Source organism: Triticum urartu, chromosome 7A, assembly GCF_056163025.1.
Source record: "Triticum urartu cultivar PI428250 chromosome 7A, HENAU_Tu73, whole genome shotgun sequence".
Classification (NCBI taxonomy): Eukaryota; Viridiplantae; Streptophyta; class Magnoliopsida; order Poales; family Poaceae; genus Triticum; species Triticum urartu.
The window spans coordinates 53,967,728-53,987,697 of NC_141879.1; the positions used below are offsets into that span (position 1 = coordinate 53,967,728).

Genomic DNA, 19,970 nt, shown 5'->3' on the forward strand with positions numbered 1-19,970 from the left:
TGGATCATGCAACAGCCACAGATCTATTGGTCTCCATCCCTGTAGACTAAGAATGCACTTTTCTTGCAGTAGCTCGACGCTAGCCCCTTCCCTGCAAAGGTTGGTGGTGTGAAAGCACATTGTGAAATCCCAATGTGCAGGATGATACTCCTAAGATCAATTACACGTAGACTATCATGAATATATGCAATATAGTAAAAGTTTGACGCATAATGCTATCAATATCATGCCCCCTTGTTTAGGATAAGAGTGTGTGCTTGACAGTGATGAGTTCTCAAGGCATGCAAAATCTGCAAGGAAAGGGACTGGAGAGCGTACCGTGATGCGATGCTAAACCCTTTGTTCTGGGCCACTGGATACCACGGTCACCCTCGACACGAGCTTGGTGATGGTGAAGGGTGTTGCCTCCATCTCCCACTGCCCGCAGGTCCATGGCTTGAGTCACCACCATAGCATCGTGCAGGACAACAACACCTCGTTGGTGTCCAGCCTCTGCAGCCCGCATCTGGTGTTGATGGTGGTCCAGATCTGTCGTGTCCGTCCTCGCAGCCACCAGATCTAACCTCACCGTCGCCGGATCCGGCACTTGTCGCCTTCTTGGACCGAAAGATCCAAACTTTTTTGGAGGTGAGCCGGAGCAGAGCACAGGGGCAGCAAAGAAGGAGGAAAGCAAGAACGAGAGTGAGAGGGGGAGAGAGAGTAGAGTGTGAGGTGTCTGAGCTAACTACGAGAGCAAGGACTACATGTTGATTGCGAGAGGTGAGCGAGAGCGAGGGACTGCGGTTTCACTGTAAGAGCGAGGAACTACTGGTTGAGTACGGAAACATTTGAGGACTTTTTGCAAATTTACCACCCATGAAAATTATTTTTGAACGAGCGGAACAGACTTTTTTTGCAAACTAGCTCGTTAGTGTTGTGTACTCAAAAATGACCCCACTTTTCGAGTCAGTTTGTTATCATGTGTATGCAACGTTGTATCTGTGTCCACTCCCCATTCCTTGTTCAAAAGCCTCACGTTGCCACCACCGAGCCCCCCTCCGAGTAGTTCTCACTGACTGCAGTGGTTAAAATATACAATCAATTGATTAGATATTTTAGCCTATGCGAGTGAGCTTGGTGGCATGTTTATCTCTTTTATCTTTTAATCATTGACTTGCTTATCTCTTGTCTCAATAATTATAACCAGATAGACATTATGCATGCATAAACTAAACCTAGATATTCAAGCAAATTGGTGAACTAGAACACAAAATATTTTTAGGTGCAAAATTAATATTTTTCCTTATTTTTGGATTTTGATTTGTGCACATGTGTCTAAATCAAGATCCTTTTTGGATGGAATCTCTACATAGTAGCATTATGTCTGAAATGCAAGTACTAAAATTCAAGATCCTTTTTGGATGGAATCTCTACATAGCAGCTTAATTTTTATAGAGAGGAGTAACCAACCAAAAACTTTGTTTTTCATAGTCACCTCTGATTTCCATAACGATTTGTATGTTTTGTGGGCCTTGACATCTCTGAAATAAAATTTGTAGTATCTATGAGAGGTGTAATCAGCTGATCCCCGAACATAGGACTAAAGATCTATTGCCTCTAGCACACTAGTCGTGCCCACATGAGCAGTGATTTCCTGGAGGTGGTGTACCTCATCATGTGCTTGCAATGAGAGGGGGAGGTGGAATGCCTCGACAAGCGACGTGATGCCCAAGAAAGCCCGAAACGAGATGTCCTCATCACGAGAAAATGAGAATGCCCTTGGACATGAGTCCGCCAGAATTTCCCATCTCCAAAGATCTTTCCACATATGGACATTGTCTCCTTGCCGCACATCGATCTATGAAATGCCATGGTACACATGGGTGAGCTTTAGGATGTCTCCACCAAAATGAGCCACAAGGCTCCGAAGCATGTCTGGTTTTTGTGTTGTAGTACGTGGACCAAATAAGTTCAACCCATGTAAGATCGCATCGTTTGTAGAATTTGTGTAGGTATTTAAGAAGCAAAGGATCACTTTGAATTTTGGGGTTGATAATACCAGGTCCACTGCTATCTTTGGGGCGGCAAACCGTGTCACATGGCCTTGGTAAGTTGCACTTGTCACCTTGATCTGTTTTCTTGGTCCAGAGGCATGTTCTAGAAGTTTATCAAGGAGATCAAGTATTTTTTCGTGGGAACCTAAGTGTGAAAAGCGCAAAAATAGATAAGGAAGTGATCACTGAGTTAACAAGAGAGAGCTTGCAATGTGAGAGAGTCTTCATTCCATGTTACACAGATGGGGCATTAGGTCCTGGACTGAGGGTTTAGTCATACCCAAAGGAAGCCCTAAATATGTGAATAACATTGAATCGGTGTTGCAACCAAAAATATTTGCAATGTTAGTACTAAGCTTAACAACACAAATGATTCACATTTCTCATTATCCTTGTGAAGTCAACGAATGGTTGGTGTGGAAGGTCGTTGTTGCAGTTCGTTGATTGTTGTTTCGACCACTTTGATGTTTTTTCCTTATTTTTCTTTGGCCTGGGTATATTTTCTTGTGTGCGCGCCTTAATGTTGGCATGATTCCTTGTGTTTGTGCCTTAATGTTAGTTGTGTTCATCCTAGTCATGCAAAGGTCGGGGATGTAATTGTTAGTTGTATATCCTTTATGCTTCATTTTGATTCAATAAAATCCCGTCTTTGCCGGAAAAAAATGCTGGCAACCTAGACAAAAACATGGTTCAGAACTGACTACGGCCGCAATGACCACGACAAGAGCGTGATCTAAGAGATGACAACATTGGTAATGTATTGTGGTACGATGGCTGAGCCTTGGTAGCCATTGTCATTCACGAATGTAAATCTTACTAGGGGCATGTTTGGTTTGTATCCTATGGTTGCCACACTTAATCTTAGTCATCTCACACTATCTTACGCATGTGTTTGAATCATTGACAGACTTGTAATTTGCCAACTTTTCTAGCTACTTGGTCTGTATGTCATAGGGATTTTTGCTACATCTTTCCACACTTTTGGTGAGAACTTTCTTCACCACACTTCTTGTGGCAGTCATAATTTGCCTTAAGGTTCTTTTTATAGTAATAGGACTTTTTTCTCAGATGATAGCCATAACATTTACAAGCATATGAGAAATAGAGTCATAGGTGGATCCCAAACAGAAGAGGATCTAGAATTAAAGAAAGATTTAGCTAGAAGAAGCAAACGACATATGAAAATTTCAAAAAATCAGAAGCCAGAGTATTGCATTCCATAAATATAGCCACTTCTGCACCAAAGTAAGCGTTCTGCTAGTTCACCGTCTCCACCTTGAAGGTACTGTCAGAAAGTTACGTCTGTCATAACGTGCAACAGCTCCTGTGGCGCCCGACAGCATTTTAGATTGAAATGAAGCATCTACATTTACCTTTACACATCCATGATTAGGCTTTTTCCACATATGATCACACTTCTTAACCATCTGTTTAGGAGTTGCTGCCCTTACAAAGTTCCTGGCCAGCACTTTGATAGAGATAGCAGCACCATCAGGAGATTGTATTACTTCGCCTTCCATGAACTGGCACCGTCTCCACATCATGTACCACGCTGCTACTACTATCAATTCCGCCGTTGGCAGCTCCCCAATGTTTGCCTGAGTTCTCTCTAGAATCTCTATTGTGACAGACCCCGAGCAATCTTCCAATATACTCCCTCCGTTGCATAATGCAGTGCGTATATATTTTTTGAGAAGTCAAATTTTACAAACTTTGACCAAGTTTACAGAGGAATATACATACATTTATAATACCAAATACATATCATTGGATACATTACAAGATGTATTTCCATATTGTATATATTTGGTATTATAGATATAAGTAGTTTTCACTATAAACTTAGTCAAAGTTTGTAAAGTTTGACTTTTCAAAAAAAGATCTATAAGCACTACATAATGGAATGGAGGGAGTAACTTTCTAGATAACATCTTCCAATCCCAGTTAAGCCCGAATTGCCGACGCACGAGGACATGTGAATAAGAAGTGTTGTATGTCATCTAGCCCACTTCCGCACACCGGACATGTACCCGTGACTGGAATATTGACACAAAGCAAGCACACTGTAACTCGCCAAGAGTACTCTCAGCATCTTTCATGTAAAGTGATTTATTTTACCAGGGCCTCACAGGCGTCAAGTGTCCTTCCATATTCCATTTAACATTACCTTCACCATTAGGATGTACCAATCATGCGGCATATTGGTGATCAAACTCAACATGATATGAAGATCGCACCAAGAGTGTACCATACCTTGTGTAATTCCATGCTACAAAACCCACTAGCACATCCACGCAAAGAGGGATTCGTAGGATTATAGCAACATCAACTAGGTTGAAAACATAGCGTACAAGCTATTCATCCCATTGACCAGAGTATTGGTCAATCAAGTCTTCTACCTTTGACAATAAAGTTTCCCCCCACGGAATGATTACTTTCCGGAACATTGGAGGGTATCCAAGGATCTTTCCAAATAATCATCTTTGAACCAGTCCCAACTCTCCAAACGTATCCCCTCTTAAAGGTTTGGATCCCTGAAACAATACCTTCCCAAGTAAATGCAGAGCCTTTCTTGGGACCCGCATTCAGTATGTTTCCATCAGGACAATATTTTGCACTTAACACACGTGCACACAAAGAATCGGGGCTCTGAATTAGACGCCAACCCTGTTTTGCTAACATAGCAAGATTAAAGCTTTGTACATCGCTAAAACCCATGCCCCCTCTTTTCTTCAGAATACACATTTTTCGCCATGCATACCAAAGCATCTTCTTCTCTTCACTGTCTCCCCACCAAAACTCGACATTTCATCAGTAATTAATTCACAAATTCCTTTTGGCAATTTAAACACTCACGTGACATATGAAGGAATTGCTTGAGCTACAGACTTCAACAAAATATCCTTACCTTGCATGGATATAGTACCTTTTGTTTCCATCCTTTCAGGCGTTGACAAACTCTATCAACGAGATGTTGAAAAACTGTGGCAAAATTAGTCATGAACCAAACATGCCCTGGATGGTTGGACCCTTTGCTAGTCATGTGTACTTTTGTTTGTTGCAATAGACTGATTATTGAACTACGGTGCATTACAATAAGAACAATTGAACTGCATGACAATGCTCATTTGCAGCGCCAATTAGCACCTTGATTTGGCCAATGATTTTTGTGGTCTGATTACCGACAAAAGATGCTAGCTCTAACATGTTCAAGTTAGTACTTTAATCAAGTCCAGCCCTAGAAGACTAAGCTTTTTTTTTTGAGTTGCCTAGAAGAAAGACTAAGTTGATGGGAGAGACGGTACGATATGTTTAACACCTGCAGCTTCGTACTGTGCCCTTTCTTCATGATGATGGAGGGGCATGGTGTGACGAAAAATGCGAACAGCGGCCGCGCTGCAGGCAGGCCGCTATCAGGGCCGTCACAGCACCATATGGATCCGTGCTGCCAGTGCGTATCTCATGTATTTGATTTATTTTTGGCCCGTATTGAAGCAGTCAGGCCCCACGCACATGCAAAAGGACCTAGCCCTCTGACGCCAAGCTGACATGTACGTCGCTGCAGAACTGTACGTCCTTGTTCGTGGGGACCTGTACGCCATGTGCATGCATGCCGTGGAGCAACGTTGGCTGGCGGAACCAGTTTGTCAAGTGCGGACGTGGAGCATTGGCGGCCAGCGAAGACCCAAGTTTGTTCACATTAGCTATCACTTCACTAAGCAAGTTTTATCTGTTTCATGTTAATTCGTCTGTCCGTTTTGACCAGCAAATGCAACACTGTCGTTGTGTTTAAAAACCATCACCACTAACCTGGCACTTCAGTTTTATCTGCTCCACATGCTAGAAAATCGGAACAGCTTAGCCACATGTGCTTTGTGTGACAGAGCAAAAGTCTTCCCTAATCACGCAACTGTGGCATGCTCACGTCTAATGGTCAATTAGCAGTAGCGAGTTAACTTTTACGCGAGACACTCGCTCCTGTGCAATGCACAGCGTTGCGCCGCGCAATGTGGTTCACTTTCCACCGTCATGTCATGTCAGAAAGCCCACTGACAAAACCCATGGCCCAAAATCCATGTCCTCGCAAGATAGGCCTGCCACCCACTGACAAAATCCAGATCCTCAGGCCCAAAAGGATGCCCAGGATAGCGGCCTGCCTGGTGCTCGTCCGCTGAAAATTCGCACTCATGGTGTGATGCCTATCACTTGCATCCTTATTGTACAAATGTTCTATGAATAACATGTATTGCGAAAATTGGCATGTCAAAGCGTCTGTGGTCCAACGGTTAGGATAATTGCCTTCCAAGCAATAGACCTGGGTTTGACTCCCGGCAGACGCATTTTTACCCTTAGGAAAAGGGCTATAGATGAAAATAACACTAATGGCGCACCAGACATTTGCGGTGCGCCATTAGTAATAATTTTTTTTTTCAAAACTACTAATGGCGCATCGTGGGCGTGGTGCGCCATTACTAGCGCCATTACTAGTTGAACTAGTAATGGCGCAAAAAATTTAATTTTTTCAAAACTACTAAGGCTGGTCACAATGGGGAGGAACTTAGGAGTAACATCACACACTCCAATACAACTGTGCTTATGTGGCACATATTTAATGAAGAGAGAGGTGCTTGTGGTAACTAGCTAAGTTACCGGAACATCACACACTCCAAGAAACAATGAGTCTATAACCTAATAAATACATCGTTGCATGACACTACATAGATGTTCCTACCCACTATGGAGGTAGTAACATAGTTTAGGGAAGTGTGTAAGTTACTAGCTTATGTTCTTTCCTATTGTGACCAGCCTAATGCCGCACCATGGGGGTGGTGCGCCATTACTAGTTGAAAAAAAATATTACTAATGGCGCACTTCTATGTGGTGCGCCATTACTAAGTCAGATAGTAATGGCGCACCTGCGCCATTAGTATGTGGTATACTAATGGTGCGCCATTAGTAAAAAAATACTAGTGGCGTGCTACTAATGGCGCACCAGTAGTGCGCCATTAGTAGGCAAAACTGGTGCGCCATTAGTAGGCCTTTTCCTAGTAGTGCGTACCCTCACCGCATGATCCGCGTTGGGTCAAAGACGATCTCGCGATCATCCAGTGGCTCTACACTCGCATATCCACGGAGCTCTTCAACCTCGTGGTCACCGACGGCGCCACGGCCTGCGACATCTGGCTCGAGCTTCGTCGACTCTTCCAAGACAACCGCGACGCTCGCATCTCCGCCCTCAACACCGAGCTGCGTACGATCACTCAAGGCGACCGTCCGGTGGGCATTTTCTGCCAGCGAATCAAGGCGATCGGCGACGAACTGCGAGAGCTCGGTGAAACCGTCGCTGATCGCTCTCTTCTTCATGCGCTCATGGGTGGTCTGGACGAACGCTTCGCCCAGCAGGCGACGCTGATCCCTCTTCTTCGTCCTCTGCCCTCGCTGGCCGAGGCTCGTTCCATGCTGCAAATGGAGGAGCAGAATCAAGCCCGCAAGGCTGGTGCGTCGCGCGTCTTCCACGCTACTCCGCGCCCTGCCGCACCGGCCGCTGCGGCACCGCCGTCCGCGCACTCCGGGTCGTCTTCATCACAGCCGCCCCCGGGGTGGCGTCCCAGCCCGAACTACAAAGGCAAGAACCCCATTTATCGTCCTCCGCGCTCTTCGGGATCGTCCTCGACTGCCTCCTCCGCGCCGTCGACGCCTGCTCCGCCATCTGCTCCGGCGGCGCCATCATCATCAACTACTGCTTCGGCGCCGTGGCGTCCCTCACCTGACCCGTGGACTGGGTTGGTTCAGGCCTGGCCTATGCCGTGGTCGGCACCCTCTCCCTACGGTGCTCCTCCGGCTTACGGCGGCGTGTGGGGGCCGCCCGGTATGCGTCCCCAACTTGGCGCCCCTGGTCTTCTCGGCTCGCGGCCTCCTCCGAACGCCTACACGGCGTATGTTCCTGTGTACCAAACCGCGCCGTCATCAACAGATCCTTCGGCGTACTCCTACGGTGCCCCGCCTGCTTCGCCGTGGGATCACGCGACGCCACCGGCTTCATCTGCTGCTTCGTCCTCTACACCGACGCCACCAACTTGGGACCAAGCCGCCTTCATCGCTGCCATGAACTCGCTTACCACTCAGGATACAGGTACGGAATGGATATTCGATTCTGGTGCTTCCGCGCACATGTCCGCATCTAGCTCTACGCTTTCCTCCATTCATCCTTCCATTTTTCCTTCCATCACAGTAGGAAACGGTTCATCCATGCCTGTTTCATGCACCGGCTCGACCTCTCTCTCTCCAAATCTCTCCTTACGTGAAGTACTTGTTGCGCCTGCACTAATTAAAAATATGATCTCCGTTCGCCATTTTACTATTGATAATCTTGTTTCTGTTGAATTTGATCCTCTGGCTGTCTCTGTGAAGGATCTTCGCAGCAAGGCGCTGATCGCTCGGTTCAATAGCTCCGATGACCTGTTCGCGGCGCGCCTCCCTCACCGCAGCTTCATGCCATGGTCGCCTCCGTCTCGCTCTGGCATCGCCGTTTCGGTCATCCCAACAGCGCCACCGCCACCACTCTTCTTCGCGAGTTTCAGCTACCCTACGTTTGGGAGTCACACGACTCCTCTTTATGTCAGTCATGTCAAATGGGCAAACATGTTAGACTGCCCTTTGGCACATCTACTACTATCAGTTCCTTTCTCTTTGAGTTGTTGCACTGTGATATATGGCAATCACCTGTTCCTAGTGTGTCCGGATTTAAGTTTTATCTTGTAATAGTGGATGATTACTCACACTTCATCTGGACCTTCCCACTCCGCTGCAAATCTGATGTTCATACCGTGTTTGTGAATTTCCAACGCTACGTGTACACCCACTTCTCCCTCCCCATTCGCTTTTTGCAATGTGACAACGGCCGTGAATTTGACAATTTTCGCAACCGTGATTTCTTTCTTCGCCATGGCATTCTCCTCCGGTTCTCCTGCCCATATACTTCCCCGCAAAATGGCAAGGTTGAGCGATCTCTTCGCAGTATCAATGATATTCTACGTACTCTCTTGATCCAAGCATCTATGCCGCCCCAATACTGGGTCAAGTCCCTTCGTCATGCCACCTTCTTACTTAACATACGTCCCACCAAAATTTGCCCCCAATTCTCTCCCTACCACTCTCTCTTTCTTACCCCTCCCTCCTACGTAGACCTTCATATATTTGGATGCCTATGTTTCCCTAATCTCTCTGCCACATGCGCTCATAAACTTGCGCCTCGCTCATTGCCGTGTGTTTTTCTCGGGTATTCCGATGATCATCGCGGCTACCGTTGCCTTCATCTTCCTACTAGCCGCATCATTCTCTCTCGCCACATCACATTCGATGAGACCATTTTTCCTTTTGCCGGTCACAACCCACCTGATCTCTCCTCCCCACTGTCCGCACCAAACCGCACGGCACCTAGGCATCCCGCGATCGACGTGCATGCTCTGCATGGGCCTGTTCAAGTCGATCAGCCCCCACCCACCAACACTGACCAGCCCATTATTCCACCCACACCCCTCCCCCCTCTCCTTCCCATGCATCGGACCCACCACCATCACGAATCCCCTTCTTGCATGCTGATGCTCCCGCTCTCAGCCAGTCGCCATCCCCACTTTCCGCTGCCTCTCCCTCTCTCAGCTCTTCTTCTTCCTCCGGTGCAGCTCCACCTATTCCGCCCCGTGCGGTTCCTATTCCTGCTCCCATCAACAAGCACAACATGCGCACCCGTAGTAAAGCTGGCTTCGGTTTTCCTTCCCGCCGACTCAACCTGACCGCTACCACCGACTCGCCCACCATTTCACCTATTCCCTCATCCTACAAAACAGCCCTTCTTGACCCCAACTGGTTTCGTGCCATGCAGGAAGAATATGACGCTCTTATCCTCAATAACACTTGGTCTCTTGTCCCGCGTCCTTCCGGTGCTAATGTCATCTCGGGTAAATGGGTTTTTCGCCACAAATTCCATTCCGATGGCTCTCTATCATGTTACAAAGCTCGTTGGGTTTGTCGCGGGGACTCACAGCAGCCTGGTATTGATTTCGACGAGACCTTCTCTCCGCTTGTCAAACCGAGCACCATACGCACCGTTCTTAGCATCGCTGTTTCTTCCTCTTGGCCCATTCATCAACTCGATGTGAAAAATGCATTTCTTCACGGCTCTCTTGTTGAAACGGTGTACTGTAGACAGCCACTTGGTTTTGCTGACTCATCTTTTCCAGACCATGTCTGTCATTTGCAAAAATCATTGTATGGTTTGAAACAAGCCCCGCGTGCTTGGTTTCATCGGTTTGCTACCTTTCTGCACACCATTGGGTTCCTCCCTTCACGGTCTGACTCATCTCTTGTTATCTTCAAATCTGATGCTCATATTGCGTATCTTCTTCTTTATGTAGATGACATTGTCCTCACTGCCTCCTCCACCTCTTTTCTAGAGCAAGTCATTTCTTCCTTGCGTGCTGAGTTTTGTATGACTGATCTAGGCCACCTCCATCACTTCCTCGGCATCACCGTCTCTCGTTCAACCTCGGGCCTATTTCTTTCCCAACGTCAGTATGCTCTTGACATTCTCTCCAAAGCTGGCATGCTTGATTGCCATCCGACACGCACTCCCACTGAAACCGGTTCCAAGCTTTCTTCAGACGGTGAGCCTATCTCTAACCCTACCCTCTACCGCAGCCTTACAGGGGCGCTGAAATACATGACTCTCACCCGTCCTGAGCTCGCCTATTCTGTTCAACAAGCTTGCCTCTACATGCATGACCAACGCCTGCCTCATTTCAACCACGTCAAACGCATTCTTCGCTACCTCAAAGGCACGCTTGATCATGGTCTTCTCATCAACCCATCCTCCCCTCATACACTCACAGCGTATTCTGATGCGGACTGGGCTGGTTGTCCAGATACTCGGCGTTCCACTTCCGGTTACTGTGTATATTTGGGTGATAACTTGATTTCTTGGTCATCGAAGCGGCAACTAACCGTCTTCAGGTCCTCCGCGGAAGCTGAATATCGCTCGGTCGCTCACGCCGTTGCTGAGACAGTGTGGCTTCGTCAACTTCTTGGTGAACTACATCGACCTATCCAACAGGCTACCATCGTGTATTGTGATAATGTCTCCGCTGTCTACATGTCATGTAATCCTGTTCAGCATCGTAGGACAAAACACATTGACATTGACATCCATTTTGTAAGAGAGAAGGTAGCATTAGGAGAGGTCAGAGTTCTTCATGTCCCCACCAGCGCGCAGTTTGCGGACATCTTCACCAAGGGGCTCCCCTTTGCGGCCTTCAACGACATCCGATCCAGTCTCAGCGTCGTCGACCCCGCCGTTGACACTGCGGGACGGTGTTAGGAGACAGTTTGGTCAGCGCTGGAGTGTTCCACGCTCCAGCCACGATCCCACGACGCCCGCGTCCTGGGCAGGGCTACGGCCCCTATATGTATCTCCTGTACCTGACTGTAATGAATGAGAAAAACTTTCCATCAGTTTTCACTTACGAATTACGGCCTCCTCCGTGGCTGGCCTGGACTGCTGCTCATCCACCTGCCATCGACACCGTGCTCTAGGGCATTGTCGTCGCCACCCTGGTGGCCATGGTCTACACCTTCCTCCTCTGCTTGTGGCTGCACCTTGTAGTGAAGACCCGAGAGTCGATCCATCAGTCAGATACGGCCCATACGTCTCTTCTTGTTCATCTTCTCAATGTTCCCCATTTCGTCTATGCTTCGTCTGGATGTTTATGGTGTGCATTATGTGATCCGAAACAATATAGCGGAACTATAGTTATGGATTAAATGCAATATATTAATAAAAATTACGGTAAAAGTTTTTCTTCTGCTGATTTTTATGATAGAATAAGGTAAAAGGAAAATGGCGAGGCTTGCATCGGATAAGGTGATATTTTCAAAGTCCATGAGTGGTATAGGCTTTAGGGGCATGAGGGATTTCAATGAGGCGCTTCTTGCCAAACAAGCATGAATATTAATTGAGCACCATGAGATTTTGGTGTTGGTGGGGACTTTAAGAGCAAAATATTACCTACCCAGAAGGAGGCCAATATCATAGATGACTTTAGCTGGCGCTGCCATGGGATCCATACTCATATGCTTCGACACTATGGAGATGAAGGTCAGCATCATGGATGTATGTGGCCGCTCGTTGCATCCTCGCTGACTAAATCGCAGTCTTGTGGTGCATTGAGAACATAGTTGACATGCGAACCATCTGTGGTTGGATGGTTAGAGGGACTGTGGTATCCCTCGCCCATCAGGGTTCAAATTCTGGTGCTCGCATTTATTTCACGATTTCCGGTGATGCGCATTCAGTGGGAGGAGACGTTCCCGTCGACGACGAGGTGCCTACGGTGACTTCGTAAATTTCAAGATGAGATGCCGACTCAGTCTTTCAGAAGTGCTCATAGGGGTAGGGTATGCGTGTGTGCATTCATATAGGTGAGTGTATGCGCGTGTATATGAGCGCTTACGTCTGTACTGTATTAAAAAAAGAACATAGTTGACATTCTTTAATATGTAGCGAAGCATAGACTATCGGCGTGTGATTTTTTAATTACATTGCAACACACAGGCAATTTTCCTAGTCTCTACTCTCTATCTCTACTACTTAAAAAGACTGTAAGATTTAATGTTTCACCACTTTTCTTCTCACTACCCCCTCGTCCAACATTCATTGTATGAAAATCAATCATCTTAATTACTTACCTTCTGAACCAATTTCAGTTTATTTTAATTATCAAACTTCTCATCAAAATATAAGGTAAATCACGGACATGATTTGATAAACATTTATCTACACAATCGCATTAATATGGTCAATTAAATCACAAGCTAATGCACTAAAATATTTACATTTCATTGCAACACACATGCGAATATATACTTAAAAGGAACTGCTTCATCCAACCTCCCATGTAAGCTACGTTCACCTTCCATCGCTTTTTCATCCTTCCTGATATTCATTGATAACGGTTTTTAATGTCATCGGTCAAATCAGATTAACATATGGTAATGTGATAATTCACGAGAAGGAATCAACCGTGTTAATAATTATTTGGTAACACAATTAATTTAAGTTCATGGGAAGGAATGAATCACGATCAATAATTATTTGGTAACATAATAAATTCAACGAAAGAACTCAATCACAATCCGTCATCATTTCTGTCTCCGTTGCAATGTACCGGAAATTTCCTAGTCTGGTAAAAGAAAAGAATGAACGGTATATTAGGCAGGCAGCAGCGCGGCTTGCAGGTAGATGGTGGGTTAGAGGATAGAACGCGACGACACAGCGCACAGGATCCAGACCAGAGGGGCACATAAGTTTTCTCCATGGTACATTAATTTAGATACTTTATTTAAGTTTGCATGGTACTTAAGTTTTCTCCATCCTGCGCCACTGATAAGAACCACATGCTCCCTCACAGATGCAATGAATCATATGTAGCCATTATTTATTTATTAGAACATTATTACAGTGCCAAAAGGGTAAAGGAAAGTGTAAAAGAGCCTACATATGGACCTAGCCAAACCGTGTTATAAAAAGGTAGATGCAGTAGCATAGAGAAAACATGAGAGTACCACCTATAGTTGTTGCATAGTTGAAGAGAGTAATGAATAGAGACAAAGCAGGCTGATTACCATGTTGTTGATCTGGCCATTCGATGAGAGCCAAATAGCATACCATGGGATTGAGAGACGCGGGGAACTTATTGTGTGCTTTTTGGTGTGGCCATTCTCCTCCTTAGACATTGTTCTTCTATGCTAGGCTGAGTATAACCTTTGGTTAGATGTTCATGTTGGGCTAAGTCCCTCCATATGGAGGTGTGTTGGCAGCCCAACATTAGCCCACACAAGTCCAACACATATGAACCATTGATCTGTTCTGCATCCAACGGTTGTGAGTATTTCCTGATGAAGGGAGCAAGGAGAAAACCCTAGCCACTCCACCCCTGCTGGTGGTGGCTGCCATTCGTGAGAGCGAGAGTGAGAGCACACAAGAGAAAACACAACCTGAGAGAGAGGAAGAAGAAGAAGCAGAGGTTATGTCCAGATTTGCTGCATCTGAATAGACAGTGTTCAAGCTGGTGGTTGGAGGCTCAAATGTGCTTGGATCGGCCCCAAACTTGGTGATCTCGTTCCTTACTTTGAGTACTTCGATATGGTTAGCTGGGTTGAGGATTGGGTCAGTGGAGCATCAGATTTGAGAGTGGTTTTGTCAACTCTGACTGCTGCAGTTTCAGAACAGACTAGTTTTGGGAGACGAACAGTTTGGGTAGGCAAATGATGTCCGATTGAGCTGAAATTTAGAGGGGATGTCAAGAACTCATGTGTCTACTTGTCTGCCAAATTTAGTGATGTTTGGTTCAGTGGTTTAAGAGCAGTTTGCAAAATATTGAAGGGTACAGAAGCTGTGTAAACTCTGTTTTGCTGAAATCTTTCTTCTTGTGGTTGTTGTTGCTGTTGCCGGTTGGCAACGTGGAGAGTGTGTTGTAAATCTCTCTAGAGGTTCTAGAGCAGACTTTGTACTCATCATTCTCATAGTGAAATTGCATGGACCGGTCGGTCCACAGCCGTGGTTTTTTACTCCTCAAGTTGAGGAGGTTTTTCCACGTTAAATCCTGTGTCACATGTGCATGTTGTTTGTGTTATTCCGTTGCTTACTTGTTGGTTGAAGATGTCCTCAAAGTTCATCAAAAGTGCAGGGGCTGTGTAGTGTGCATATTTGCCGTGTCGGTGAATTTGTGCAGCGCATTGTTGCTGTTCAGCCCCAACAACGTGGTATCAGAGCCTTGGTTTGCTTGTGCAAATTGTTGAGTTTCTTGTGGTGAAAGATGGAAGTGAATACCAGCAGGATGATATCTTTGAATGGTACAAATTATCAAGCATGGAAGGGCAAGATGGAGGACTTGTTGTATGTGAAAGAATACTAGAAGCCAGTATTCTCCACTGAGATGCCAGAGGGCATTGAGGAAGGTCAGTGGAAGGTATTTCATCGCCAAGCTTGTGGGTTCATCCGGCAATGGGTCGATGACAATGTTTTGAACCATATCATTGATGAGACACATGCACGCACCTTATGGCAGAAATTGGAAGAGTTGTTTGCCCGGAAAGAAGGTACAAACAAGATGTTCTTGATCAAACAATTGATATGCTTGAGGTACAAAGAGGGCATTCTAATTGCAGATCATGTGAATACATTCCAAGGCATTATAAATCAGCTTTCTTCAATGGGAATAATATTTGAAGATGAAGTGAGAGCTTTGCTGCTACTAGGCTCATTACCGGACAGCTGGGAGACCTTTATGGTCACGGTTTGCAATTCAGCACCTAATGAAGTTGTCACTTGGAATCTTGTGAAAACCAGGATACTAAATGAAGAGTCTGGAAAGGTGGCTGAAGCTAGTTCTTCCTCACATTCAGAGGTGCTAGTCACTCATTCCAGGGGGAGAAGCAAGAGCAGAGGTCCAGGTAAAGGGGTAGAAAGAGGTAGGAGCAAATCAAAAAGTAAGTATGCTGATTATGAGTGACATCACTGCCATCAGAAGGGCCACATTAAGTGGCAATATGACAAGTGTAAGAAAGACAAAAAGAAAAAGAAGAAACAAGATCAGAAGCAAGTTGACAGTGATAGTGACACAGAGGGCAACCGAGTTACTGCAGTAGAAGAGGACATCATGCTTGTTATGCATGAAGAAAATGAGGGCAGGTTTGGTTCCACTGTTGAGGAGAAGATCACTGTTGTTTCTGATGAAACCGTCAACCTTGTGGATGGTGACGAGATGATTTGGATACCGGACAGCGGTGCTACCATTCATGCTACATCTCGCAGAGAACTTTTCACAAACTATATATCAGGTGATTTTGGTGTTGTGAAGATGGGGAACAATGATAGAGCAGCCATCATTGTAAAAGGAGATATGCATTTGGAGACCGCAAATGGTACAAGGTTAGTCCTCAAATCTGTGAGGCATGTCGAGGCACTTCGTCTCAATATTATCTCGGTTGGTTTGCTTGATGGAGATGATTACTTGAGCAGTTTTGGAAAAGGGCAGTACAAGCTCACCAAAGGCAACATGATTGTTGCAAGAGATAAAATGGTCTCAGTGTTGTATCATGTTCATGCTAAGCTCTTTAGTGCTTCTGTCAATGCACTAGAGAAGGATAATCATTGTGCTCTATGGCACAAGAGACTTGGGCACATGAGTGAGAAGGGGATGAAAGTGCTAGTGAAGAAAAAAATTTTGAAGAGTGTGAAAGGAGTTCACATCAAGAAATGTTCAGATTGTCTAGCAGGGAAGCAACACCGAGTTGCCTTCAAGACTCTACCTCCTCACAAGAAGGCCGAGAAGCTGGACTTGATACATTCCGATGTTTGCAAAATGTTGGTAAGATCTCTTGGTGGTGCTAAGTACTTTGTGACTTTTATTGATGACTTCTCCGGGAAAGTTTGGGCCTTCACTTTGAGGACCAAAGATCAAGTACTAGGTGTACTCAAGCAATTCCAAGCCTCGGTTGAGAGAGAAACTGAGAAGAAGATCAAGTGCATCCGCACTGATAATGGAGAAGAGTACATTGCGCCATTTGATGCATATTGCAAGCAGCAAGGTGTTAGGCATCAATTTACTCCCTCGAAGACACCACAGCTGAATGGTCTTGCTGAGAGGATGAACAGGACAATTGTGGAGAGAGTTAGAGGCTTGTTGTCAATTGCAAAGCTACGCAAACACTTTTGGGGTGAGGCTTTGATGGCTGCAGTTTATCTTATTAATCTCTCACCAAGTTATCCTTTGCAGGGAGATGTTCCTAACAGGTTCTGGTGTGACAAGGACGTCTCATATGACCACCTGAAGGTTTTTGGGTGCAAGGCCTTTGTTCATATTCCTCAAGATGAAAAGTCAAAACTTGATTCGAAGACACGGCAGTGTATCTTTCTTGGCTATGGTGGTGATGAGTTTGGCTACAAGCTGTTTGACTCTAAGCAAGGAAAGTTGTGAGAAGCCGTGATGTTGTGTTTGTTGAAGACCAAACAATTGAGGATATTGTGAAGACAAAGGGGCAGGTTCCTCCTCAGCAGCAGCAAGACATGATTGATTCTGACCCAGTTCCTGCAGCTCCAGCTCCCGTGCAAGTTGAAGCAGATGCAGAAGATGTACAAGATGATGTACATGGTGGTGCACGTGAAGAAGATGATCCCCAGCAGCAGCAACAAGAGTACGATGCTAAAGTTGATGATCCGGATCAGCAGGAAGCACCAGCACCAGAAAGTCCACCAGCTGCTCCACTCAGAAGATCCAACAGGGGTCGAATTCCTTCCAGCAGGTATCCCTCAGATCAATACGTGGTGTTATTATCTGACGGTTCAGAACCTGAATGCTTTGCAGACTCAATGGAAGATGAGCACAAGAAGGAGTGGAAAAATGCTATGCAAGAAGATATGGATTCCTTGCATAAGAATCATACTTATGAGTTGGTGAAGTTGCCCGAGGGCAAGAAAATTTTGAAGAACAAGTGGGTCTACAGAATCAAGTAAGAAGAGCACACATTACATCCAAGGTACAAGGCCAGGCTAGTTGTAAAAGGATTCGGCCAGAGAAAAGGCATTGACTATGATGAGATCTTTTCTCCGGTTGTGAAGATGACATCCATAAGAGTAATCCTTGGCATGGCAACAAGTCTCGACTTGGAGGTTGAGCAAATAGATGTGAAGACTGCATTCCTTCATGGTGAGTTGGAGGAAGAAATATACATGGAGCAACCTGAGGGGTTTCTTGTGAAAGGCAAAGAAGACTATGTGTGCAAGCTGAAGAAAAGTCTCTATGGCCTGAAACAAGCACCAAGACAATGGTGCATGAAGTTTGAAACTATCATGGGGGAGCAAGGCTACAAGAAGTGTACCTCAGACCATTGTGTGTTTATCCAAAGGTTCTCAGGTGATGATTTCATCATATTATTTCTCTATGTTGATGATATCCTGATTGTTGGCAAGAATGTCTTTAGGATTGCTAAGTTGAAGAAGGAGTTGAGCAAATGTTTTGCTATGAAAGACTTAGGTCCAGCAAAGAACATTCTTGGGATGAGAATTGAGCGAGACAGAAATTGTAACAAGTTGTACTTGTCTCAAGAGAAATATATTGAGAAGGTACTTCAGAAGTTCAGGATGGAAAATGCTAAAGTTGTGAGTTGTCCACTAGCAGCCCATTTCAGGTTGAGCAGAAAGCAATGTCCTACCACTGATGAGAAGAAAAAGAAAATGCATCATGTTCCTTATGCTTCAGCGGTAGGGAGTTTGATGTATGCTATGGTGTGTGCAAGGCCTGACATTGCTCATGCGGTTAGTACTGTGAGCAGATTTATGTCCAATCTAGGAAGACCTCATTGGAAAGCGTGAAGTGAATTTGGAGATACACTACTAGGAAAAGGGCTATAGATGAAATTGACACTAATGGCGCACCACAGAAGTGGTGCGCCACTACTATATACTAATGGCGCACCATGTGGTGATGCGCCATTAGTGTGGAAGACACTAATGGCGCACCAGGCACAAGGTGCGCCACAAGTAACATTTTTTTTTCATTTTTCCAAACATACTAATGGCGCATCCTGGTAAAGTGCGCCATTAGTAGTTCTAACTAGTAATGGCGCACCAGCCATGGAGTGCGCCACTACTGTATTTTTTTATTTTTTTTTTGTAAAACTACTAATGGCGCACCGTTGCAAAGTGCGTCATTACTAGTTTAAACTAGTAATGACGCACTATGCCACCGTACGCCATTAGTATATATATATATATATATATATATATATATATATATATATATATATATATATATATATATACTTTTTTGCAAAACTACTAATGGCGCACGGCCAGGAGGTGCGCCATTAGTATGTTGGGTTACTAATGGCGCATGGCTGTGTGGTGCGCCATTAGTAACCTGGGACCAGCTCCACCCCGCCGATGACCCACCGCACCCTCCCTCGCTCCACGCCGCCGACGACCCACCGCACCCTCCCCGACCCGCTCCACCGCCGTCGAGCACCCCCCGCACCCTCCCCCGCTCCACCGCCGTCGCCGACCCACCGCACCCTCCCCAGCCCGCTCCACCGCCGTCGAGCACCCCCCGCACCCTCCCCCGCTCCACCGCCGACGACGACCCACCACACCCTCCCCCGCTCCACCGCCGCCGACGACCCCCCGCACCCTCCCCCGCTCCACCGTCGTCGCCGACCCCCGGCACCCTCCCCCGCTCCACCGTCACAAATGAATGCAACTAAAAATCCAAAAAAACCAAATTTGTTTATATTTTCAAATAACAAATTTGATGATATTTTTAAAAAATTATTACTGTTTTTATTAAAAAAAATATTACTGTTTCATATTCATATGCATTTTCTAAAAAATTATTAGATGCAAAATAATAATAATAATAATAAATTACTTATGCAAAAAAAGTTACTTATGGCGCACCTCTGGGTGGTTCGCCATTGCTATCAAAAAAAAGATTACTTATGGCGCACCGCTCTGGGGTGCGCCATTGCTAATTCGACCGATCCCTTCGTCCCTCCCTCGCCAGATTCACTTCGATCCCCCCTCGCCACACCCTCACGCGCGCCCCCTCCTTCCGCCGCCCGGCCGACGCCATAGCCGCGCCACCGTGCTCGCCCTCTCGCCCTCTCCCCCGCTCGCCTTCTCCGCCAGATCCCGAGCCTCGTCGTCGTGTTAGCCGCGGCCATCGTCGTCCCCGCACCTCGGCGGCAAGTCCACGAGCTCCGCTTCGTCCTCCCCGACCCCGGCCTCGAGCTCGTCTCCGCTGCATCGCCCTCGTCTTCCCCCTCGGGCACCGCCACCCTTGCTGCTAAAAAGCTCTCGCCGGCCTCCTTGTGCCACCCGGTGAGCTT

General features: G+C 46.1%; 1 protein-coding gene and 1 non-coding gene across 2 annotated transcripts; both read left to right on the top strand.

Annotated features, from left to right (window-relative positions):
• Positions 1-6,301: 6,301 nt before the first annotated feature.
• On the top strand, positions 6,302-6,373 carry TRNAG-UCC (transfer RNA glycine (anticodon UCC)). The gene has a single exon. It is a non-coding gene; the product is annotated as a tRNA-Gly (tRNA).
• Positions 6,374-7,403: 1,030 nt separating this feature from the next.
• Positions 7,404-8,482, top strand: LOC147957662 (uncharacterized). The gene is made up of 2 exons (XM_087534144.1): positions 7,404-8,166; positions 8,445-8,482. Exons 1-2 carry the CDS (start codon positions 7,404-7,406, stop codon positions 8,480-8,482), a joined length of 801 nt encoding a protein of 266 aa, XP_087390270.1.
• The last annotated feature ends 11,488 nt before the right edge of the window (positions 8,483-19,970 follow it).